This window comes from Macrotis lagotis, chromosome 2 (assembly GCF_037893015.1).
Source record: "Macrotis lagotis isolate mMagLag1 chromosome 2, bilby.v1.9.chrom.fasta, whole genome shotgun sequence".
Lineage (NCBI taxonomy): Eukaryota > Metazoa > Chordata > Mammalia > Peramelemorphia > Peramelidae > Macrotis > Macrotis lagotis.
In genome coordinates, this window is record NC_133659.1 from 93,862,837 (window position 1) to 93,885,396 (window position 22,560).

A 22,560-nucleotide genomic window follows, 5' to 3' on the forward strand; every position below is an offset into this window, starting at 1 on the left:
TCAGAATTGTGAGTGTCCATTGAATTTTTGACCCTTCTATCTTTTCGTATCCTCTCCTTTTCAGGTACTCTGTGATGTAACAAGACTTTACTTTTCTCTTCTATTTTCCCTTTATTGAGAATGGGGATTGATTTTATTTATATCATTTTTTGGTAATGACTGGTCAGAGTGGAAGAGGCCAAAAGTGAACAACAGTCAGGGATTCCCAGGTGTTCCCTGTACCACTCCAAATACCATTAAATAATGATTCTAATCAAATTCTAGAGTTTTGGACCCCCCCCCAAAAAAAAACTGAGTGAAACAATATTCCAGCCCAAGACGAATTGGAAAATCTGCAGGAAGGGTCCATTCCACTAGGTTTGGAAAAAGCCACAGCACAGCCCAGGTAGCTTGAACAAACCAAGCTCCAGTCATCCAGGAACAGCCTGAAGGGCACCTGAATCCCTTGCAATGGTGGCAGTTTCTAGACTGCTCAGTTCAGGAATTTCCCAGTTCAATTGGGAAGCTCAGCAGGAAAAAAAAAAAAACCTCTTCCACCCCAGAGTAAGAGTGGAGCCCAGTCCATTATAGATTTCAGTGAAACCCCAGGAATGAGGAGCAGGCCTGGGGAACCACCAGTAGCTGCTTCCAGAACACTCAGCTCATGGATGGTAAGGGAGATTGCAGTGGTCTTGTTGCTATCTCTGAGGTAGGCCTCTGTGACTTTGCCCATACTCAGATCCAGGTTGTAGTTTTGGACCCCAGTCTCAGGATAAAGAGGTTTATTGCCATAGTAAAACAGAGACTCTTCATGGTCCCAGTCAGAGAGTAGTGCTTGTGTTCATCCACAGGGCAGGAGAGCAGACAGAGCCTCTCAAGAACTTGAAGGACTTGAGATCCCTGGGTAGTGTCCCAGAAAACAACTGCAATAACCCTCAAAAGCTTGGGATAGTGGGGTCATTTGTTTTGGAAACAGAGCTCCACTTTAAGGAGTTAAAATCAAGTCATAGTCTTGGAAAGTGAGAAAACAACAGAAGAAAAAAAATCTGCTCATAGACAATTACTTTAGCCCTATGGACAATTAAATTATACCTCATAAGAAAACAAAACAAACCTCAAAGGTTCTGTATTCAAAGTCTCTAAGAAAAGTATGAATTGGGCTATGGAATTTTATGGAATTAAAATTTCTTTCTCACTGCCTTTTTTTTAAGGCAATGGTGTCTGAGGCCGAATTTGAACTCAGGTACTCCTGACTCCAGGGCCGGTGCTCTATCCACAGCACCACCTAGCCACCCCCTTCACTACCTTTTTCACTGACTCCCATGCTTTTGATAAACTCCTTCTTCATTTTCACCTCTTGGAATCTTAGATTTGCTTCAAGTGCTACTATAGAAGAGCCCCAAAAATTTTGAAAATCAAGCAAGGAAGGTAGAGGAAAAATTGGGAAGAGAAATGAGAGCAATGCAGGAAAATCATGAAAACCAAGTCAGCAACTTGATGGAGATACAAAAATTACTGAAGAAAATATCAACTTAAAAATGTATGGGACAAATGGAAAAAGTAGTTCAAAAGATCAATGAAGAGAAGAATGCCTTAAAAACAGAAATGGTCAGTTGGAAAAGGAAATGCAAAAGTTCTCTGAAGAAAATAATTCCTTAAAATGTAGAATGAAGCTAAAGGAAGTGGACAACTTTGTAAGAAATAAAGAAACAATAAAACAAGACTAAAAGAATAAAAAACTAGAAAAAAATGTGAAATATCTCATTGGAAAATCAAGTGACCTAGAAAACAGATTCAGGAGAGTTAATTTAAAAATTGTAAAAACATGACAAAAAAAAAATCCTAGAATTCATTTTTCAAGAAATTCTCCATGAAAATAGTAGAAGGTAAAATAGACATTGAAGGAATCCACCAATCACCTCCTGAAAGAGATGCTAAATGAAAATTGCCAGGAATATCATAGCCAAATTTCAAAATCTCAAGTTGAGGAGAAAATGTTACAAGCAGTCAGAAAGAAACAATTCAAATATCATGGAGCTACAGTCAGGATAAAGTAGCTTTTACATTAAAGACTCATAGGGCTTGAAATAGGATATTCTGGAAGGCAAAAAAAGATCTTGGATTACAAGTATCAATTACCCAACAAAACTGATTCTTTTTTAGGGGACATGATGGACATTCAATGAAATAGGGGACTTTCAAACTTTCCTGATGAAGTGACTGGAGCTGAACAGGAAGTTTGATCTTGAATTACAGGACTCAAGTAAAACATAGAGAGGAAAGGCACATTATGTCAGTTTCAATGATGTTGAACTTCATGTATTCCTGCATGGGAAGATGATAATGATAACTCACATGAACTTTTTCATTTATTAGGGCAATTAGAAGGAGCATATATAGATAAGACACAGGAGGCAACTGAATATGAAGGTATAATATATTGTAAAAAATGGAGTTAATGAGTCAGAAAAGAATATCCTGGGAGATAGGGAAAGGAAAGGTAGAATGGAATAAGCTCTTTCACATAAAAGTGACAAGGAAAACCTTTTGCAATGGAGTGGAATGAGGGGAAGAAGGTGAGGGGGAATAAGTGAGCCTTCACTCTCATCAGAAGTAGCTCAGAGAGGAAATAACATACGTACTTAATAGGGTATAGAAATCTCTCTTATCCTAGAGGAAAATAGGAAAGGAAGGGGATGGGAGAAAGGGGACAGGGGATGGAAAGTGTTGTTGAAGAGAGGGAAGATCATGGGAGGGGGTAGTCAGATACAACACATGTTTTTTTGTTTTTTGCAAGGCAAATGGGGTTAAGTGGCTTGCCCATGGCCACACAGCTAGGTAATTATTAAATGTTTGAGACCGGATTTGAACCCAGGTACTCCTGACCCCAAGGCCAGTGCTTTATCCACTATGCCACCTAGCCGCCCCTACAACACACTTTTGAAGAAGGACAAGGTGAAAGAAGAGAGAGAAGGGGAGATAGGAGGGAATAGTATGGTGGGTAATACAGCTAACCATAGCTGTGGGGAAAATATTGAAGCAATATCTCTGATGGACTTATGATAAAGAATGCAATCCATTCCAAAAAGAGCTGATGATGCCTGAAAGAAGAATGAACAAATGTTGCTTGGATAGAAAGTATCAGGAAGTGATTAATTGGTGCCTAGACAACTAATTTTAAGTCATGCCCTATTACAGTGCAGGGAGACCGGCAAAAAAAGCAATTCAACTACAAATCATTCAATCAACATACATTTATTAAGGGACTACTATATGCTAGGTACTATACGGAGTACCAGAAATAAAATAGCAAAAGTTAAAAAGTCCCCAGTTTCAGGGAGCAGAGTGCATTCTCAAAAAAAAAAAACTATTTAGAATACATGTAAGGTAATCAGACCTGAGAGTATCAGGTAGATCTATGAAGAAGGAAGCACTTGAAGTAAACCTAAGATTCCAAGAGGTGAAAATGAGGAAGGTTTATGAAAAACATGGGAAAGAGTCAGTGAAAAGGCAATGAGAAAGAAAATTTAATGTCGTGTAATAGCAAGGAGACTGAGTATTATAGTAATATATATTTTAAAAAAGCCAGAAGAAAGAGAATAGAATGCAAAGAACCTTAAATTTCAAACAGAATAGCTTATATTTGATTCTATAGATAATAAGGTAGCAATAGAATTTATTAAGGGATGGGGAAGTAAATGGGGTAAAAGGGTCAGACCAGACTTTAAGAAGACCATTTTGCTAAATCAGTGGAAGATGGGTCTTCAATGGCTATAATTTGCTAGGATACTTTCCAAAGACCAAAAAGAGATGGAAGAATAAGTCAAGATCATTAAAGGAAGCATAATTCCAGAAGACAGAGTATCAAGATGAAGCAAATGGGACGGCAAGAAAGGATAGTGTCTCAGGCACTCTCTCACAAAACTCATAAGCTAAGGACTCTAACTAAATTTTTGAGAGACAGAACCCACAGAGGGACCTGGTGAGGCAGTTCTCCTACTCAAGGTAACCTAGAAAAGAGCAGAAAGGCTCTGCTCTCTGGGGTTGGAGGGGAGGCCCGCCAGAGTGGTGGCCCTCCAGAGTGAAATAACTTCAGCCTTCTGGAGGCAGTCCCAGGGCGATGGGAGCCACGGTTCACAGTAGGGGGGAGTCTCCTGAGCTATGCCCCAGGGAGTAACAGGCACAAATTGGGGGAACAGCAGGGTACCTCTGCCAGAGCAAGCATATGAAGCCCAGCCCTCAGAGCACACAGCGAGCAGCACGGCCACCACAGTCCAGATCCAGGAACAGAAGCCAGTGGAGCTGGTAAGAAGGAGCCCCCAGGGAATGAGCCCATTGAGGTGAGGGAGGGGAGTGAAGAAAGAGACTGCAGGGTTCTATCCTCTGTCCCTGGAACAGGACTCTGGGGTTCCGACCACACTGAGATCCTGTTCCCAGTCTAGGCTCCCCCCCCATGGAACAGCAGGGGCCCCCTCCACCTCAGCTCCATAGCAGGAGGTGGGGCACATATGGTCATTCACAGACCAGGAGAGAGGACGGAGCCTCACATACTGAGACCCTTGTGGGAGTGTCCCAAAAGCTCAGGAAGTACCCCCAAAACAGGCTTAGGCTGGGAAAATGAGCAAGCAGAGAAAAAAGAGCAACACCATTGAGAAATATTTTGCATATGACCCCAAGAAGGATCAAAATACTCAGTCTGAAGATGAGGAAACACAAGCTCCTGCATTTAAAGACTCCAAGAAAAACAGAAATTGGGCTCAGGCTATGACAGAGCTCAAAAAAGACTTTGAAAATCAAATGAGGGAGTTAGAAGAAAAACTGGGAAAAGAAATGAGAGAGATGCAGGAAAAACATGAAGTCAGCAGCCTAGTCAAGGAAATCCAAAAAAATGCTGAGGAAAATAGCATGCTAAAAACCAGCTTAGGTCAGATGGATAAAACAATTCAAAAAGTTATCGAGGAGAAGAATGCTTTAAAAAGCAAAATTGGCCAGATGGAAAAAGAAATAAGAAAACTCTCTGAGGAGAACAAATCCTTCAGACAAAGAATAGAATTCAGGGAGATTGATGAATTTACCAGAAATCAGGAATCAATACTTTAAAACGAAAAAAAGCTGAAAAATTAGAAGAAAATGTGAAATATCTCATTGAAAAAACAACTGATATGGAAAACAGACTTAGGAAAGATAATTTAAAAATTATTGGAATACCTGAAAGTCACGATCAGGAAAAGAGCCTTGACATCATTTTCAAAGAATTACTACAGGAAAATTGCCCTGATATTCTAGAAGCAGAGGGCAAAATACAAATGGAGAGAATCCACCGATCCCCCCAAGGAAGAGATCCCAAAAATCCAACCCCTAGGACTATTATAGCCAAGTTCTAGAACTCCCAAGTCAAAGAGAAAATATTACAAGCAGCCAGAAGGCACAGTTCAAATATCATGGAGCTGCAGTCAGGATCACACAGGACTTAGCAGCAACTACATTGGAAGCTCGTAGGGCTTGGAATACAATATACCAGAAGGCAAAAGAGCTTAGAATGCAGCCAAGAATGAACTACCCAGCAAGGCTGAATGTCCTCTTCCAGGGAAAAAGATGGACTTTCAATGAACCCGGTGAATTTCAAATGTTCCTGTTGGAATGGCCAGATCTGAACAGAAGGTTTGATCTTTAGATACAGGATTCGGGTGAAGCATAGAGATAGGAGGAGAAGGGGAAAATATGAGGGACTTGATGATGATGAATTGCATGTATTCTTGCATAGAAAAATGACACTGATGATACTCATATGAACCTTCTCAGTTAATGGGGCAGGTAGAGGGAGCTTTTATAGTTGAAGCACAGGAGAAAGCTGAATTTGAAGATAAAATATGGTGTAAAAATGGAGTCAATAGACAAAAGGGAAATGTAATGGGAGAAAGAAAAGGGAGAGGGGGAATAGGACAAGATATTTCATATATAATAAGATTTTTCTTTATTACAATGAGCTATTGAAATGATATGGAAGGGGGAAGGCAAGGGGCAATGAGTAACTTTTGTGATGGACTTATCATAAAGAATGTGATCTACCTGTGACAGAGTTGTTGATGTTGGGACAAAGACTCAAGCACATTTTTTATTATTATTATTTTTGGGGGGGTGCAGGACAAATGGGGCCGGGTGGCCTACCTGGGGCCACATAGCAGGGTGATCCTGGGGTGTCTGAGGCCAGATTTGGACCCAGGTGCTACTGGCTCAAGGGCCAGTGTTCTGTCCGCCACCCAGCCACCCCTACTATAATTACTATTTTATTTTATTTGGGGTCTTTTTTTTCTTTTTTTTTTTTTGGTTTTTGCAGGGCAGTGGGGTTCCGGTGGCTGGGTGATTGTTGGGTGTACGTGGCCAGATGTGGGCTCGCGGGTGCTCATGGCTCCAGGACTGGTGTTCCGTCCATTGCGCCACCTGGACATACCTACAATTATTACTATTATTTTTTTATTTTAATTTTTTTCTTTCCCCTTTACTTTATCGCTCAAGCAAGTCTATATTTATGGGGGAGGGGTATTTTGTTTACTCTTAAACAAGAATATTTTATTAATGTAAAAAAATTATTTGTACAAAATGAGAATATTAAATAAAAAAAAGATGAAACAAATGGAGACAAAAGGCTTGAAGTCCAAGGGGAAACTGATTGTTGGAGGGCCAGATTAGAAAAGAAACTGACAGAAAATCTAGCTGTCCATACATGGATTTGAGAATTTAGAAAAAACAAATCCAGAAAGATAAACCCCTAAACTACTTTGTTAAGGAACTCTACCAGCAGAAATCTAGACCTGGGCTCCACAGTGCTTTGGGACATCATGTCTTCAGTCTTCACTTCAATTAAGTGAACAAGCATTTATACATTTTCTCCTATGTGTAGGAATTATGCTCAACACATCTTTATTGCACAAACCTTAATTCAGACTTCAACAGCTGATTATAACCCTTGGTCTATCCCTTTGAAACCTCATCCCAAAATCCAGGTCGCCTGTTTTTTGTTGTTGTTGTTGTTGTTGTTGTTTGTTTTGTTTATATTTTTGGTGAGGCAATAGTTAAGTGACTTACCCAAGATCAAGAGTCTGAAACCAGATTTGAATTCGGTTCCTCCAGACTCCAGTTTTGTGCCCTATCCACTGTACCACCTAGCTGCCCCTCCAGGTCACCTTAAGTTCGAATAGAATTCTTTTTAGGGAGAGTGTACACACTCAGGAGGGATCTGACAGGTGACTAAGGGGTAAAGATGTTTTTCTTTGTTGCACAGAATAAAGTAGCTTTTAATTCTAGAGAATCAGCTATATCAACATGTAAAAGGCTTGTGTCCTACAGTTAGATAAATAGGCACAAAACATCCTGTCAACCTTGAGAAGACAGAAGGGCAGAAGGACCTGTGGGAGGATTCCTGATCCTCTTCTCTTCCTATAAACTTCCTGTCAGGATACTTTGATCATAGGACCAATAGGTTGAGAGACTGAAAATTAGTCCTATCTTGCCCCCAATTTTACAAATGAGGACTACTAAGGTTAAGTGAATGCACGTGCTTTGATCTTTGCTAGCAAAGTCACAGTATTTTCAGAACTCAAGGGAGGTAGAAAAGTCATGACATGCTGACAGACAAAAGTATTGTAGTTCACACATAAGATCTTGTCAGCTGATAGACCTAGTCCTTCAAAACTCATTACTCTAGTAATCTACAGCAAATATGAACATTTTAAAGAACAAAAAGCAAGGAGGAGGTTTTTATGAGAAATTGATCTTGTTATATAGTTTTTGGAAAAGAAATAGGTTATATTCAATAAGATAATACTATGATTGAATAATTTGTGTTCTCTACTTATTTTTGATTCTTCTCTTCCATTTCAAAAATATTTTAATGATGTTATTTTGTTTCTTTCTTTGTCTTGACTCAATCTATTTCTTATTTGGAGCTTGCCTTAAAGATCAAATCCAAACATATTCCTTTTGATTTATTATCATCTCCTGCTTCCAGATACTTCCATGTTGTGTTGTACCTCAAACAACTTTAAGTTAAAAATAAAACAACTCACTAATTTGAGAATTGTGGAAATGTGATGCCTTCTGCTGGCCACAAAAAAGTCATACAAGCTACTCAGACTCCAAACCTCTCATCAGGATACTTTCTATGAAAGAGAGCAACTCTTCCTATACTTAAGGCAACTCTGGCCTCATGTATCAGTGATTCTCTTCACCTGGTTGGTGTATACCATTAAAAAGGAGTAGCTTTCAAAATTCCTTGGTCAAAGGTATCACTACTGCAGAGGCAAAAACACTCAGCCATAAAATTCTCCAAATAATTGAATAGATTGGAATTTGGACATGAATCTAAATTGGAACATCATGTAATTTCAAGTAACTATCTAACATTTCTCAACAAATAAATATAATATAATTAAGGAACTCACATTATGCAATTTCCATTTCTTGTTTTGTTAACAGTGGCTTAGTAGAAACTATTTACTTAAGATGATGCTTCAGAGTCTATGGTCTAAAAGAAGAATGAAATGTTATTATGTGTCTTCTCTAATAAATAATTCTCTAGAAAGAGGACAAAATTTCCAGTTTCTGTGCTGATTTTTTGGACTAGTTGATTAATTTAATGAAAATTACTGTAATCATTTTTTCAACCATGTGTTTCCTGTTGTTTGTGTGTGATGGAGGTCATTTGCAAATCTGCCCATTAATAAATGTTCTAAGTAATTCATTGATGTTCTATGCAATGTTCTTTCATGTGTAAAGTAGCACAGTATGTGCTGTCCAATTATGTGCCATAATGTTTCTGATTTAAAATAGTTCATGCAAATGATAATAAAATACTAGTAATACACATAACACAATTTAATAAAATATTTCTGCTGTTAACATATTTTGAAGCATACTTACGGATTATCCAATAGCAAGACTATGGGATTAAGTTCTTTCTTTGGTCTATAATATGCCCTGAGAGGAACAATAAAATTATACAATCCATTTCCAGCAGTTTCTGCTGCAACAATAATTAGTTTATTTTTGAATCCATAAGCTTTTGCATCCTCATAATAGTTATGTTGGCAACTCTGGAGGAAAAAAAACAGATAAAATATAATTTTGAAGTAATACAGGAATTTGGTACAAAAATATTATGTGAAATAAAACAGAGGCTTTGTGTACACAATCATGTGAAAACATTTTTAAACTCCCATATTCATGTAAAATAGCATATTATTTACTAACAATTAAGATGTGCTTTAGTATATTCATGTACAAATAATCATGTTATTGAAACGATTCAAACAAAATTCAGTCTCTGATAAAAATTTTATTTCTCAAGTATATAGTGAGTTAAGCCAAATTTATAAAAAAATGAGTGTCATTCTTCAATTGATAAATGATTTCAATATATGAATTTTGAGTTTACAAAGGAAAATTATCAATATTCATATTCAAAATATCTTAATGATAGAGAAATACAAATTAAAGTAACTCTAAGGTACTGTTTCATACCTATCACATTGCCAAACATGACATAAAAGGAAAAAATAAATATTTGAAGGAGTGAGGGAAAAGAGAAGCATTAATATGGTATTAGTGGAGTTGTGAACTGATTCGACCATTCTGGAAAACATTTTAAGCTATAATAAAAGCACTTTAAAGCCAGGAAATGCCTTTTGATCCAGATAAACCACTACCAGGTCTGGATCCTAAAGAGATCCAAGAAAAGAAAAAAAAGAAGTCTTTTCATGGGAGAAAGGGAAAGAAAAGCCTAAGAGGCAGGAGAGTGGGAAAGACACTTTTTTTTTAGCCACAGTGCAGTCCAGATCCTGACAGCTTGACAACAGCAAGGTCCCTGTAACTAGATTGCAGATAATTGGGAGGTTCCCAGGCCCCTAAAACTCAGAATCCTGGGAACACTAGGGCAAAAGACAAGACTGGGTTGGGAACAAACCACTGCATAGATAGAAATTGGACATAAATGAGTAAATAAACCTCTTCAAAGGTAAGCCTGGACTGCTAATCCACCTCTTGACCAATGACAAGCCAGGAATCAGATCCCAGTTTCAGCATAAAATGGTTGTATCTATATTCCCTATACCCCAAGAGTAGACCAATAACCCAAAGATAAGCAAAATTACTAAAAGAACTCTCACTATAGAAAACTACTTTGCATATTAAGATGAAACTAATGTCATGTCAGGAGAAGAAATCAGTGAAAAATCACTCTCAAAAGAATCTATGAGTTGAACTCAAATCCAAAAATCAAAAAAGGAGTTTATAAAATAATTTAAAAACTAAAGAAAAGATGAAAAATAAAAATGGAAAAAATGAGTCATGTAGGAAAATTATGAAAAATTGACCAGAGAATTCAACACTTTAAAAAGGAAGCAAAAAAAGGTAATTGAAGAAAATAAAAACCTTAAAATTTAGAACTGAATAAATGGAAACCAATAAATCTATGAAATTTCAATATTTCATCAAACAAAATTAAAAGATTGAAAAAACAGAAGAAAATATGAAGTATCTTTTAGGAAAAACAAATGACCTGTCCAAAAAAAAAATCTAGAAAAAAAGAATTCAGTAGAGAGATAATCTATGAATCATCAGACTACTAGAAAGCCTATATCAGAAAAATAATATAGAAAAAAATCATGCAGGAAATTATCAAAGAAAACTTTTCAAATCTGCTAGAAAAAGAAGAAAATATAACCACTAAAAGAATACACAGAAACCCCCAGAAAGAGAAACCAGGATAAAAAACTCAAAGAACTCTCATGGTCAAGTTCTGGAACTTGGAAAAAAGCAAGCAACCGAAAGGAAACAATTTAAATACAAAGGAAACATAATCAAACTCATACAGGACCTATCAGCTTTAATAGTGAAGGAACAGAAGACCGGGAACAACATATAGCTCAGGGCAAAGGACCTGGGATTACAACCAAGAATTTACTACATTGCAAAATTCAGCATATACTGTCAAGGGAAAAGATAGATTTTTCAACAAATAGAAGACTTCCACAATTTCCTGAAATAAAGACTAGAACTGAACAGAGAATTAAATTGTCAAATTTATGACTCAAGATATGTATAAAAATGAGAAAAGAGAAAGAAAAAAGCAAAGCAAAACAAGTGTTTGTCAAGACCCTAAATGGGTCTCTTGAGAATTTTGCTTCTCATAGGATAATTAAAAGGTCAAATATCATTGAAGAGATTAGATTTAAGAAAATATGGGTATAGCTGGGTTTTGTCTCTCCATTGAAGAGGACAAGATGACATCACTATGTTTGAGACAAAAAGCCACAATGAAAAGCATGGTAGTTAACCCTAAACTTAAGTGTTTCAGTATCATTTGATCCATTTTAATTCTGCTGTGCTGACAAAGTGTAGCACACCCTCTTAGGAGGGCATCATAAACTGGGAGATGCTAAGTTGGTGTCTCCCATAACTTCCAATCTTTTGTAAAGATCTCAAGTGAGACCTTCAGAGCATCTCACTACTTAGAGCTCTTTGAGATTCTTATAGTGAATTAAATCAGGATTGGCCTTAATCTGTATTTTATTTAACAATGTTGGGGGAGGGTAAAGTGTGGGAGAAAATAGGCTTGGATGGAAGGGTTGAAGTAAAGCATTAAATGACTTGGATTTGGATGATATTCTGGCTCATGAGGATTGTGTGTTCTTGGTGGGTACTTTAAAGATAAGAAATTATTTGAATTTGATGTAATTCAAGACTCATGAAAAGTGTACTTCTAATGTGACAGAAGAGGGGATGTCAAACAGTCAAGTAATCAATCTGTGATGGTACTTTGAAAGCACCTTGAGTTTATCAAGCAATCAATTAATCAAGCTGTGATTGACAGTAACTGATAAATAGTATTTGAGTGATAAATAACACCAGGTGAAGAAGCACAAAGATTATAATTTTAGAGGGAAGGAAGGGAGGGTGTGAACACTGATCTATTCAATAGACTTGACTCAGAGAGTTGATAAGATACATTCCCACTTGGGTTTAAAAATCTATCCTACTCTCTTGGGATGGGGTGGATGAGGGGAGGAAAAAATAAGGGAGGAAGGGACTGATAAAAGGGAAGGTGAAGTTATAAATGAAAATAAACTGAAAGTTAAATTTTAAAAGAAAAGTTAAAGGGTAAAGGGAGAAAACTTTGGTAAGCAGGAATAAGAAGAAATAAAAGAGAAAAATATAAATGGAGAAAGATAGCATGGAGGAAAATACAGAAATAGTAATCTTAAATGTAAATATGAATGGGATGAACTGTCCCATAAAATGGAAGCAGAAAATCAAAAATCCTACAATATATTATTTACATGAAATATGTTTAAAGCAGAGAGATACTCATAGGGTAAAGGTAAAAGGATAGTGCAAACTATATTATGCTTCAACTATAGTTAAAAAAATTAGGGGTAGTAATCCTGATCTCAGATAAAGTAAAAGCAAAAATTGGTCTCATTAAAAGTGATAATAAGGAAAATTACATCTTTTTAAAAGGAACCCATTGGCAATGAAGTTATATCTTTACTAAACATGTATGCACTTAATGGAATAGCATCCAAGTTCCTAGAGGAAAAGCTGAGTGCATTACAAGGAGACATACACAGTGAAACTTTAAAAATGGGGGACCTCAAACTGCCTCTCTCAGAACTAGATAAATCTAACCACAAAACAAACAAGAAGGTGGTTAAGAAGGTGAATGAAATCTTAGAAAACTTAGAATGATAGAACTCTGAAGAAAACTTAATGGGCAATAAAAGAACATACCCTTTTCTCAGCATATATGACATCTATACCAAAATTGACCATTTACTCGGGCATTAAAAACCTTACACTCAAATGCAGAAAGGCAGAAACAATAAATGCACACTTCTCAGAGCATGGCACAATAAAAATTACATGTAATAAAGGGTCATGGAAAGATAATCCAAAAACTAATTAGAAACTAAATGATTAATGATTAATTTTTAAATAATGGGTGGATAAAATAATAAATAATAGAAATAATCAATACTTATATCCAAGACAATGATACTAATGAGACATCATACTAAAAATTTATGGGATGGACTCAAGGCAGTTTTGAGGATAAATTTTATATCTCTAAATGCTTGAGTGAATAAAATAGAGAAAGATCAATGAATTGACTATGCAAATAAAAAAGCTAGAAAAAGAATAAATTAAAGATCCCAATTTAAAAAAAATTTAGAAATTCTGAAATTCAAGGGAGAGATTTATAAAACTGAAAGCAAGAAACTATTGATCTAATAAATAAAACTAAGAGTTGGTTTTATGAAAAAGCCAATAAAATAGACAAACCTTTGGCTGAGCAGATTTTTAAAAAGAAGATAATTAAATAACTAGTAGCAAAAACAAAATAGGTGAGCTAGTCCCCAATGAGGAGGAAATTAAGAGACTGGGATGATTCAATATTAGTAAAACACTCAATATAATTGAACATATCAATAGTAATCCAACAGAAATCATATGATTTCTCAAATATGCTGAAAAAGCCTTTGATATAATACAATATTCATTCCTATCAAAAACCAACTGAAATGTTAGGAATAGAGTTTTCCTTAAAATAATAAGTAATTTCTAACTAAAACCATCAACAACTATTATATGTAATGAAGATAAATTTGGAGCATTTCCAATAAAATCAGGGGTGGAAAAAAGAATGCTCATTAACACCATTACCATTCAATATAGTATTATAAATGCCAACTTTAGCAATGAGAAGAAAAAGAAATTGAAGGAATCACAATTGGCAAAGAGGAAGAAAAGCCTTCATTCTTTGTAGATGGAAAACCCAAGAAAATTATCTAAAATAATTCCTTGAAACAAGTAACAAATTCGGCAAAGTAGTAGGATATAAAAGAAACACACAAAAATCATCAGCATTTCTGTATATATATATATATATATATATATATATATATATATATATATATATAAACAAAGCCCAAGAACAAGAGATAGAAATAGAAATTCCATTTAAATAACTATAGACTGTATTAAATACTTGGGAATCTACCTACCAAGACAAATCCAGAAACTGTATGAATACAATTCTAAAGCACTTCTCACCCAAATAAAGTCAGATCTAAATAATTGGAAAAATATCAATTGCTCATCATTAGGTTGAGCTATTATAATAAAAATTGGTTATTCAACCAAAATTAAATTAGGTATTCAGTGCCATAACAGTCAAAGTACCCAATAACTATTTTATCAAGATAGGGGAAAAAAGTAACAAAATTTATTTTTTACAACAAAAGGTTAAGAATAGCAAGGGAACTGAAGAAAAAAATATTGTAAAGGGAGGTTGCCTACTTCTACAAGATCTGAAACTATACCATAAAGTAGCAATCATCAAAACTGAGCGATACTGGTTAAGAAATAGAGTAATGGATCAGTGGATTAGGATAGTTCAAAAGAAACAATAGTAAATGAGTACAGTAATTTATTGTTTGACAAAGCCAAAGACATTAACTTCTGTGATAAGCACTCATTATTTGACAAAAATTGTTGGGAAAATTGGAAAATAGCATGACAAAAACTAGGCATACACCCACATCTAACACCCTATGCCAAAATAAGATCAAAATGGGAACAGGATTTAAACATGAAGAGTGACACCAGAGATAAATTAATAGAACAAGACATACCTCTATCAGATCTATTAAAAGGGGACAACTTTATGACATAACTTATAAACAAGAAATAGAGTACATTATAAACTGCAAAATAAATGATTTTGACTATATTAAATTAAAAAGGGTTTGCACTAAAAATCAATGGTGCCAAAATCAGGAGGAAAGCAGAAATCTGGGAAACAGTCTTCACTACTAGGAGTTCTGATAAAGGTCTTATTTCTAAAATGTATAGAGAATTGAATCAAATTTATAAAGTTACAAGTCATTCCCCAATTGCTAAATGGTCAAAGGATATGAATAGACAGTTTTCGAATGAAGGAACTCAAGTTATAAACAATCATATGAATAAATGCTCCAAATCATTATTAGGGAAATTCAGATTAAATCAACTATGAGGTATGACTTCACAACTATCAGATTGACTAAGATGAGAAAAAAGGGAAAATGATTAATGTTGGAGAGGTTGTGGGAAGATTTGAACATTAAGGCATTGCTGGTGGAATTGTGAAATGATCCAACCATTCTGGATTCCATTCTATGGAAGTATGCACAAAGAGTCATAAAAATATTCATTCCCTTTAAAGCAGCAATTATAATTCTAGGCCTATATCCAGAAGAAATCATAAAAAAAATGGGAAAAGTCCCATTTGTTCCAAAATATTCATAGCAGCACTTTCTGTAGTGGCAAAGAATTGGAAACTGAGGGGATGCCCATCATTTGGGGAAGGGGCTAAACAAGTTATGGTACATGTATACCATGTATTATTACTGTTCTATAAGAAACCATAAATGGTTGGACTCTAGAGAAGCATGAAATGTGTTACAGAATCTGATGTTGAATGAAATGAGCCAAAGCAAGAGAATAATACACATTAACAGCAACATTGTGCAATGATCAACCTTGATGGAAACAGCTCCCCTCAGCAGTTCACAGAACCTGGACAATGGTATTAGACCAGATCTGGGCAATGCTATCCCCATCCAGAGAAAGAAAAACCAAACCAAACAATAACAAATAAAAAAAAAACATTGAAATAAACAAGTCTTCAGAATATGATGAACACTTAATAAAAATATCTTATGTATTTCTTTCCCTTGATCTTAATTCCTTATACCAAAAATAACTAATCTGTAAACATATTTATCACAAACATACATGTACAATGTTAACCTGACTGTTTGCCGCTGAGGGCAGAGTGGTGGGAAGGGAGGGTGGAAGGAAATTTTGTAACTTATAAATATACATATGTATATGCATGAATGCTAAAAACTCATAATATTTGAAAAAATAAAATGTCAGTTAAAAAAGAAAAACTGAGACAGAAAAATTAAATCATCAACTAAGTTTGTATTGTCACTCTTTATCATCCCATTTTAATTATATGGAGGAAGAATTTCCAGGGGTTTATGCAAAGGAGAAATGGAAATTTCTTGTTTATAGTGACAAGTTCTTAAAGAGCTGTGATTATATGAAGTACTTCAAACATAATACTGTGGATATTATTATGAATAATATTCATAAAAATAACAATATTCACAATAATAGTGAATAGTGGAGAAAGTTGAGACATTTTTAGTAATTTAATAGTTTTCAGGTTTGTATTTCAGTTCCATTAATGGAGGAGAGATAAAAACAATCTCATCTTCTTTGCATGAATCAGTGAAAGTGAATTTTACTGTCTCTTTAAAAATGGATGGTTTACAATACAAACTAATACAACCAATGTAAAAGCATCCAAATCAATGAAATCATAGACCTAGGAATTACTAAAAAGCATTATTAATATGCAATGATTTATACTATTTCCATTAAGCCCAAATGAAAAAAAATTTAGTGATACTAGCTTATTTGACCAAATGTTTAAAGCCCCCCCCCCCATTCAGGGAAGAAAATTCAATAAAATTATATTTAAAAAATATTATAAACTTTTTTATACCATGGGAAAATATATTATTATCCTTCAATTATATAAACCAACAACCTCAAACTAATGAAACATATGTTTTTTTAGTTTTATTTTTAACAATTATTCTATTAAAACCTTGTATCCTATTTTATTCAGTATACTCAAATGGATGTATTACTTCATCATTGTTGGCATTCCTCTTCAACCATACAGATCATAACCCATCCATCCTATTACTATCATTCTATACAATTCTCATCCATGTCCTCCAAAATTGGAGAGGGCCCTATTCCCCTCACTTATCTTGTAATGGGTAGGATACTACTAAACACTCAAGCTGTTTATTGTTCTTTCTTATTCTTCTCAAATATTGAGGTTCTTTGCTCATTTGTATTTTTTTTTCTTTGCTTCCTCTGTATGTCTTTGCCTTCTCTTGTATGGCATGAGTTCTTTCTTATTCATAGTCTCTGTATATTTCTCCCTTGCCATTGTCAATTTTCCCAAGAATACCAAGTTCTTAAACTTGGTCATAGAACATATTCTAGAATAAATAGTGAATATGGAACTTTGTTAATTGTGTTAATATAATTATGCCCAATTTATATATCTATAGTGCAATTACACTAACAGTCAGTTTCTACTACATGCTCATCACTGTTAGGCACTGCATCTGTGTTTTGACATAAATCAATCTCAACTAGCACTTAAATACATTTACAAAGGCATATTAGTATAGTTTACTAAGATTTAAAATATTCAAAACTTGTGAAAAGCAAGATAATGAAAGAGATTGCTTTTGACAGGGTGGAATTCTTTAAGAAAATAGTTCCAATATAATCTTTACAACACTGACTTCTTTAAAATTAATATTTTAATGAAAGATATTCCTTAGGTAAAATTTGTATGCAGTAATAATTGCCTATTCTCCATTAGTCATTATTTAACCATGGTTCCACATTTTCATTGCATTGAGCAATAAATTTTTGTTTAAAGCTATATATCTTTATTTGATTCCTGAACTATTTGATCAAATAACATTTTAGTCTTGAAATAAGCAGAATTTCACATTTTAAGAATGACTTTGAGGCAGTAATCTACCTACTGTGGACACACTCAGCACAAAGACAATACATTTAAATGTAATTTTTATTTTTCAATAGCTTCTTTCTTCTTATTTCCCTAATATCCAACAGTTATTTCCTAAACTGCTTTATATCCAGATGAGGAAGGAAACTGAGAAAATTAATCCAGACAAATTAGAAAAGTCTGGTTCTACTATTTTCCTCTACTCTCTTCTATACCCATGTCTTGGCTACTCACACCATTTCCTATAATGAAAAAGTATTTCTTCTTCCTTCTGTCATTAATTTAGTCCCATATTGTCATGTCAATCTGCATCTCTTTCTTCAGGGCCTAACTCAAATATAGTATCTCTATAACTTATATTAGGTGATACTGCTAAATTTACCAGCAAGAATTAGTAATAAAGAGTAAATTCTCAAATAAAACTAAATCTGTGGGAATGTGAATTGAGGGGTAGGGACTTTGAACTAATTTCCTTGGGTTGAAAGGAACACGATTTCCATTTCTATAGAAAGATAACTTGTCTGTGAAAAGACAGGGGGCTGGAAGGCTTTTGATAGGAAAATTCCCCCACTTGGTGTTTAAAAAAGGAGTTCTAAGAATTTGGAAGTTTTGTAGCAAATTTGAGAATTTATATTTGTTATTAAGAAGAAAAATATATCATTGGGATTAATTGTTTATGAAGCATCTTGGGAAACTATCTATGATATTGAATAATATATTACTGATTTCTTTTGGGGAATTTGTACTAAATTCTGTAATTTCATTTGTTTTAATGTTAATTAACATTGCTAATACATTGTCAGCAATCTCAGATTATGAAAAAAATGTATCAATTTGAAATCTTGTTTGATGTAAATGTAACAGTGTCTAATATCATGGCATAAATAAGAATTAATTGGGGTTTTAAAATTATCATATGTATAAGATTGAATCCTTGGGAAATTCTCATTTTCTTTTTTTAAAAAATCCTGTAATCTTTATTACAGTTAAATCTTGTTAAAGGGTGGAAGGCTCTTTACTTGAGATATAAATTGACTCCTATTGCTTCATTGTCTAATGTAAAATTTGTATCCTGTCTCCTAATTCCCAACCCACACCTTTCAACCTTTCACCTGGTTTCGATCACTTAAGGGAGGAGGGATTTCCCCCTTAGCCCTCAGTACCCAGGTAATCAGCAAGGCTATAAAATCTGAACTAGACCTTCATTCAGGGCTAGTCTGCTCTCTGTCTTTATCTGTCTCTCTCTATCTCCCTATATTTCTGTCTGTCTCCCAAGCAACCTTGCCTAGCTTTTTTTTTTTTTTTTGTTAGCTCTTTCCTAAAGTACTTGTTGACTCTCTGGGAGGATGAAATGTCTTAAACTGTTTACTTTGCAATATTTTATAATAAAACCTGAACAGTTTTAAAATACCAGGAAGCATGCAAATTCCTTCCTCTTTCAGTAACCCTCAATTTCTATCTTTAATTGGCTACCTCAAATCCCATTGACAACACAAGGAGCAAAGGAAGGCAGTTGTTGGATATATTTATCTATTAGAGGAAACCTAAATCTAGCTGCAGCCAAGCACAAATTTTATTCATTTGAGAAAATAGTAGGAATTCAGAAAGACTTTGGTTTCAGTTCTAGCTCTGATATTTATTATATGATGATCTTGGACAAATATCTCTAAGCACCAGACTTCTTATTTGCAAAATGAAGATGATGATAATATTTGAAATCTCTATCCCAAAATATTTTTTGATTAAAACATTTTAGCAACTCCAGAGTTTATAAAACAAATTCATATATACATGTGAGTTAGAGCTGAGAAACTGGTGACTGGTATCAGCAAAAGAAAAAAAAATTAATTGAAAGCTTTCTATTTGGTGGAGTTGCAACAGCCTTCCATATAGCATCAAGAAGAAATATAAAATCATTGGACAGAAAATTAACCTAGAAAAATAAAATGAAATCAGGAGTTTAGATTCTCTTTGAATGAAACCCAAATTTTTTTTTCAATGCCATGCTATTTCTATTGCAAATAAAATGAACTGATTTTTAAAATTCAATTTTACTTTATATTCATGAAATTGATTCTTTTTTTTTGTTTTGTTTTTGCAAGGCAAATGGGGTTAAGTGGCTTACCCAAGACCACACAGCTAGGTAATTACTAAATGTCTGAGGCCAGATTTGAACTCAGGTACTCCTGACTTCAGGGCCAGTGCTCTAATCCACTGTGCCACCTAGCCGCCCCAAGATTGATTCTTTTTATATGTCATTCTAATAAAGACGTTTTTCAAAGTGGGTACATACCTAAAATATTCGGAATATAATTCTGCATATTATGAGATTGAATTAATCAGGTATCCATAATGAAAAAACATTTACCTTGTCTAATCTTAGACAGCAAACTGGAATTTTTTCATGAAGAAGATGGCAGAAAGTGGGAGAACTTCCTATATATGGAGAATAAGGGGGGTAACCTTTAGCATACCTGAAAAATAATATGAAATATTCTCATGAATAAATCATGCCATATTATGACAGTGAATTAAACCATTACGATTTTTTTATCTTGTTATAGTCTTTAAAGAAATATCCATTTTTATTTCTCAATAATGTATTGCTATGAAAAATATTTTCAGTTACTGGAGTATTTTAATAATAATATATATATCATTATTGGTATTAGGAGCTTTGCTAAACATTTTAAAATTATCTTTAGTTTTAATCCTGATATGATTTCATTAATGCCAGAAACCCAAAGTGTAGAAACAACCTCCACTAAAGCACTTTGGTCTCTAGTCTGTGTCTTAGGGAGATGCCTGGGTCACTAAGAGGTCAATAGAATAGACTACAGACATATAGTTAGCATTTACAAGAGAGAGAACTTCTACCCATTTCTCCCTGACTCTAAGACTAGCCAACTTGATTCTGAAATAATCATTTCTCATTCACATTCTACAATAGATAAGATTCGTCAACTATTCATATCAGAATTCCAATATGTTATATTCATAATGAAAATAAGATGAGATTAGAATTAAATTTCCTAGATAAATGTACAGACTTCTGGTTAAAACAGGCTTAAAAATTACCTAAAACTGATGGTCTTAAATTGGTCCATGAGCTTTTAAAATATTTTTGATAAGCTGTTTTATTCTCATTTGCAATGATATTGGAATCCAATAAATTTTGTTTTATATATCTGATGTTACTCTGATATTCAAATTTTTAAGGGATCATGACACAAAATTGATATACGGCAAGCTGTATGATTTCTCTCTAGAACTAGCTTCCCTGATGCTTAACAAGATGGTCATAAAATTCACAATAAGAAAATCCTAAATGATAACATTGAGAAGATTATTTATAAGGCTGTACTGGAAATGGCTAGAGAAGTGATCTCATGAAAGTATCAATAGCGTACTTAAACTACAGTAATGAAAGTAATAAAACTTCCACTTTTTCACAAATTGAGTCCACATTAACCATAAACAGATATGACTGAAAATTCATTTGCCAAGATAAATCTCACAGTTTTACAAGTCTACAACAAAATTTCTCAGGACTAAAATGGTAGTTTAAGTTTTGTATGTGTGTGTGTGTTTCTTGTCATTGTGTACAGTAGTTAATTTAATCTGCATAGACGTTTTTTAGTTTTTTATCTACTATATCATAAAATGATACTATATTTTTTATGAGTATGGTGATTCAATTGAGAATAGTAGGTAAGATTTCAAACAGAGATATTCTAATCTTAGTTCAATTAAGTAAAGCACATTGTTAAGAATTGGGTAGGTAAGGATACTGCTTCCTGTGTTTTGGTCAGAATATATTTGGAGTACTGCATGTCTCAGAGTTCCATTTTAGAAACAAAGAATCATCCAGCTAAAGAGCAGCCAAAAGTGAATGAACAGATGGAAAAGGACTTTGAGATCATGTTTTAAGAAGATAAGTTTAAAGGATTATCTTTTGTATTTATCAAAATATGTTCAGAAGCAAATATCAGACTATAGTCCCTATAAAGTCACTATCTCTGCCCCTTCCTGGAAAGATTCACACTATGTAAATTCATTTTTTTCTCCATCATGAAATTCTGAAGCAGAATGAATGACTGAAGTTTATTTGACAAATCAACAAAGGAAAAAAAGGCACTTTTGTAAGCAATGGAGGCATTACATATACCTATAATGAATGAAAAAAAATTCAAGTAAAGAATGAGTAATCTCCAAAGGGATATTTTCTCATACAAAACCATTAAACCTATAATCCTTTGAAGAATTATACTTACTCTAAATTGGTAGAAATATCTTCATCTGGTGTGGTTTCATCTTCTGACTGATCACTTAGAAGATCACATGTTTGAATTGATGAAGTATCTGCAACTTCCAAAACAGGAGCTATACTAGGTCTCCTAGTTTCTTTGCTACCCTCAGGAGGAAGAGCCAAATTAGGGCCACTTGCTGATCTACAGCTTGTATCTTGTAAATCAATAGCTACAGTGCCTGAATCATGAAACATCAAAATCCACAACTCAATGGACAATCAAATATCGAAGTTAAAGTTAATATTCAATTTTGGGTAAAAAATAACTACGAGTACTATGCAAATCATTACTTTAATAAATAGTCTTAAAAACTTGCTTAGTTTAAATTTTTTTCTTTTTTGCCAATGTATACAGTACTTAAGTAATTTAATCTGCAAATACTTAAATTTTTTTGCTTACTATATTTTGAAATAATATTTATTCTATTTTTGAGTGAGATGATTCAGTTGTGAAAAGTAGGTACAATATAAATTCAAACTAATAGCAAATAGACTGACTATGCAATTAAAAAAACATGATCTTTTTTTGAAAATATCAATTTTTTAATTTTTTTTTGCAAGGCAAATGGGCTTAAGTGGCTTGCCCAAGGCCACACAGTTA

General features: G+C 34.1%; 1 protein-coding gene across 2 annotated transcripts in view; it reads right to left on the bottom strand.

Annotated features, from left to right (window-relative positions):
* KCNT2 (potassium sodium-activated channel subfamily T member 2) overlaps positions 1-22,560 on the bottom strand; it is a 537,465-nt gene that overhangs the window by 122,938 nt on the left and 391,967 nt on the right. For both annotated transcript variants that reach the window (XM_074222275.1, XM_074222274.1), the window contains exons 17-19: positions 21,925-22,138; positions 20,019-20,124; positions 8,899-9,071 (exon numbers count right to left, since the gene is read on the bottom strand). In XM_074222275.1, the coding sequence (XP_074078376.1) occupies positions 8,899-9,071; positions 20,019-20,124; positions 21,925-22,138 (493 nt within the window). The remainder of the gene's footprint in view (positions 1-8,898; positions 9,072-20,018; positions 20,125-21,924; positions 22,139-22,560) is intronic.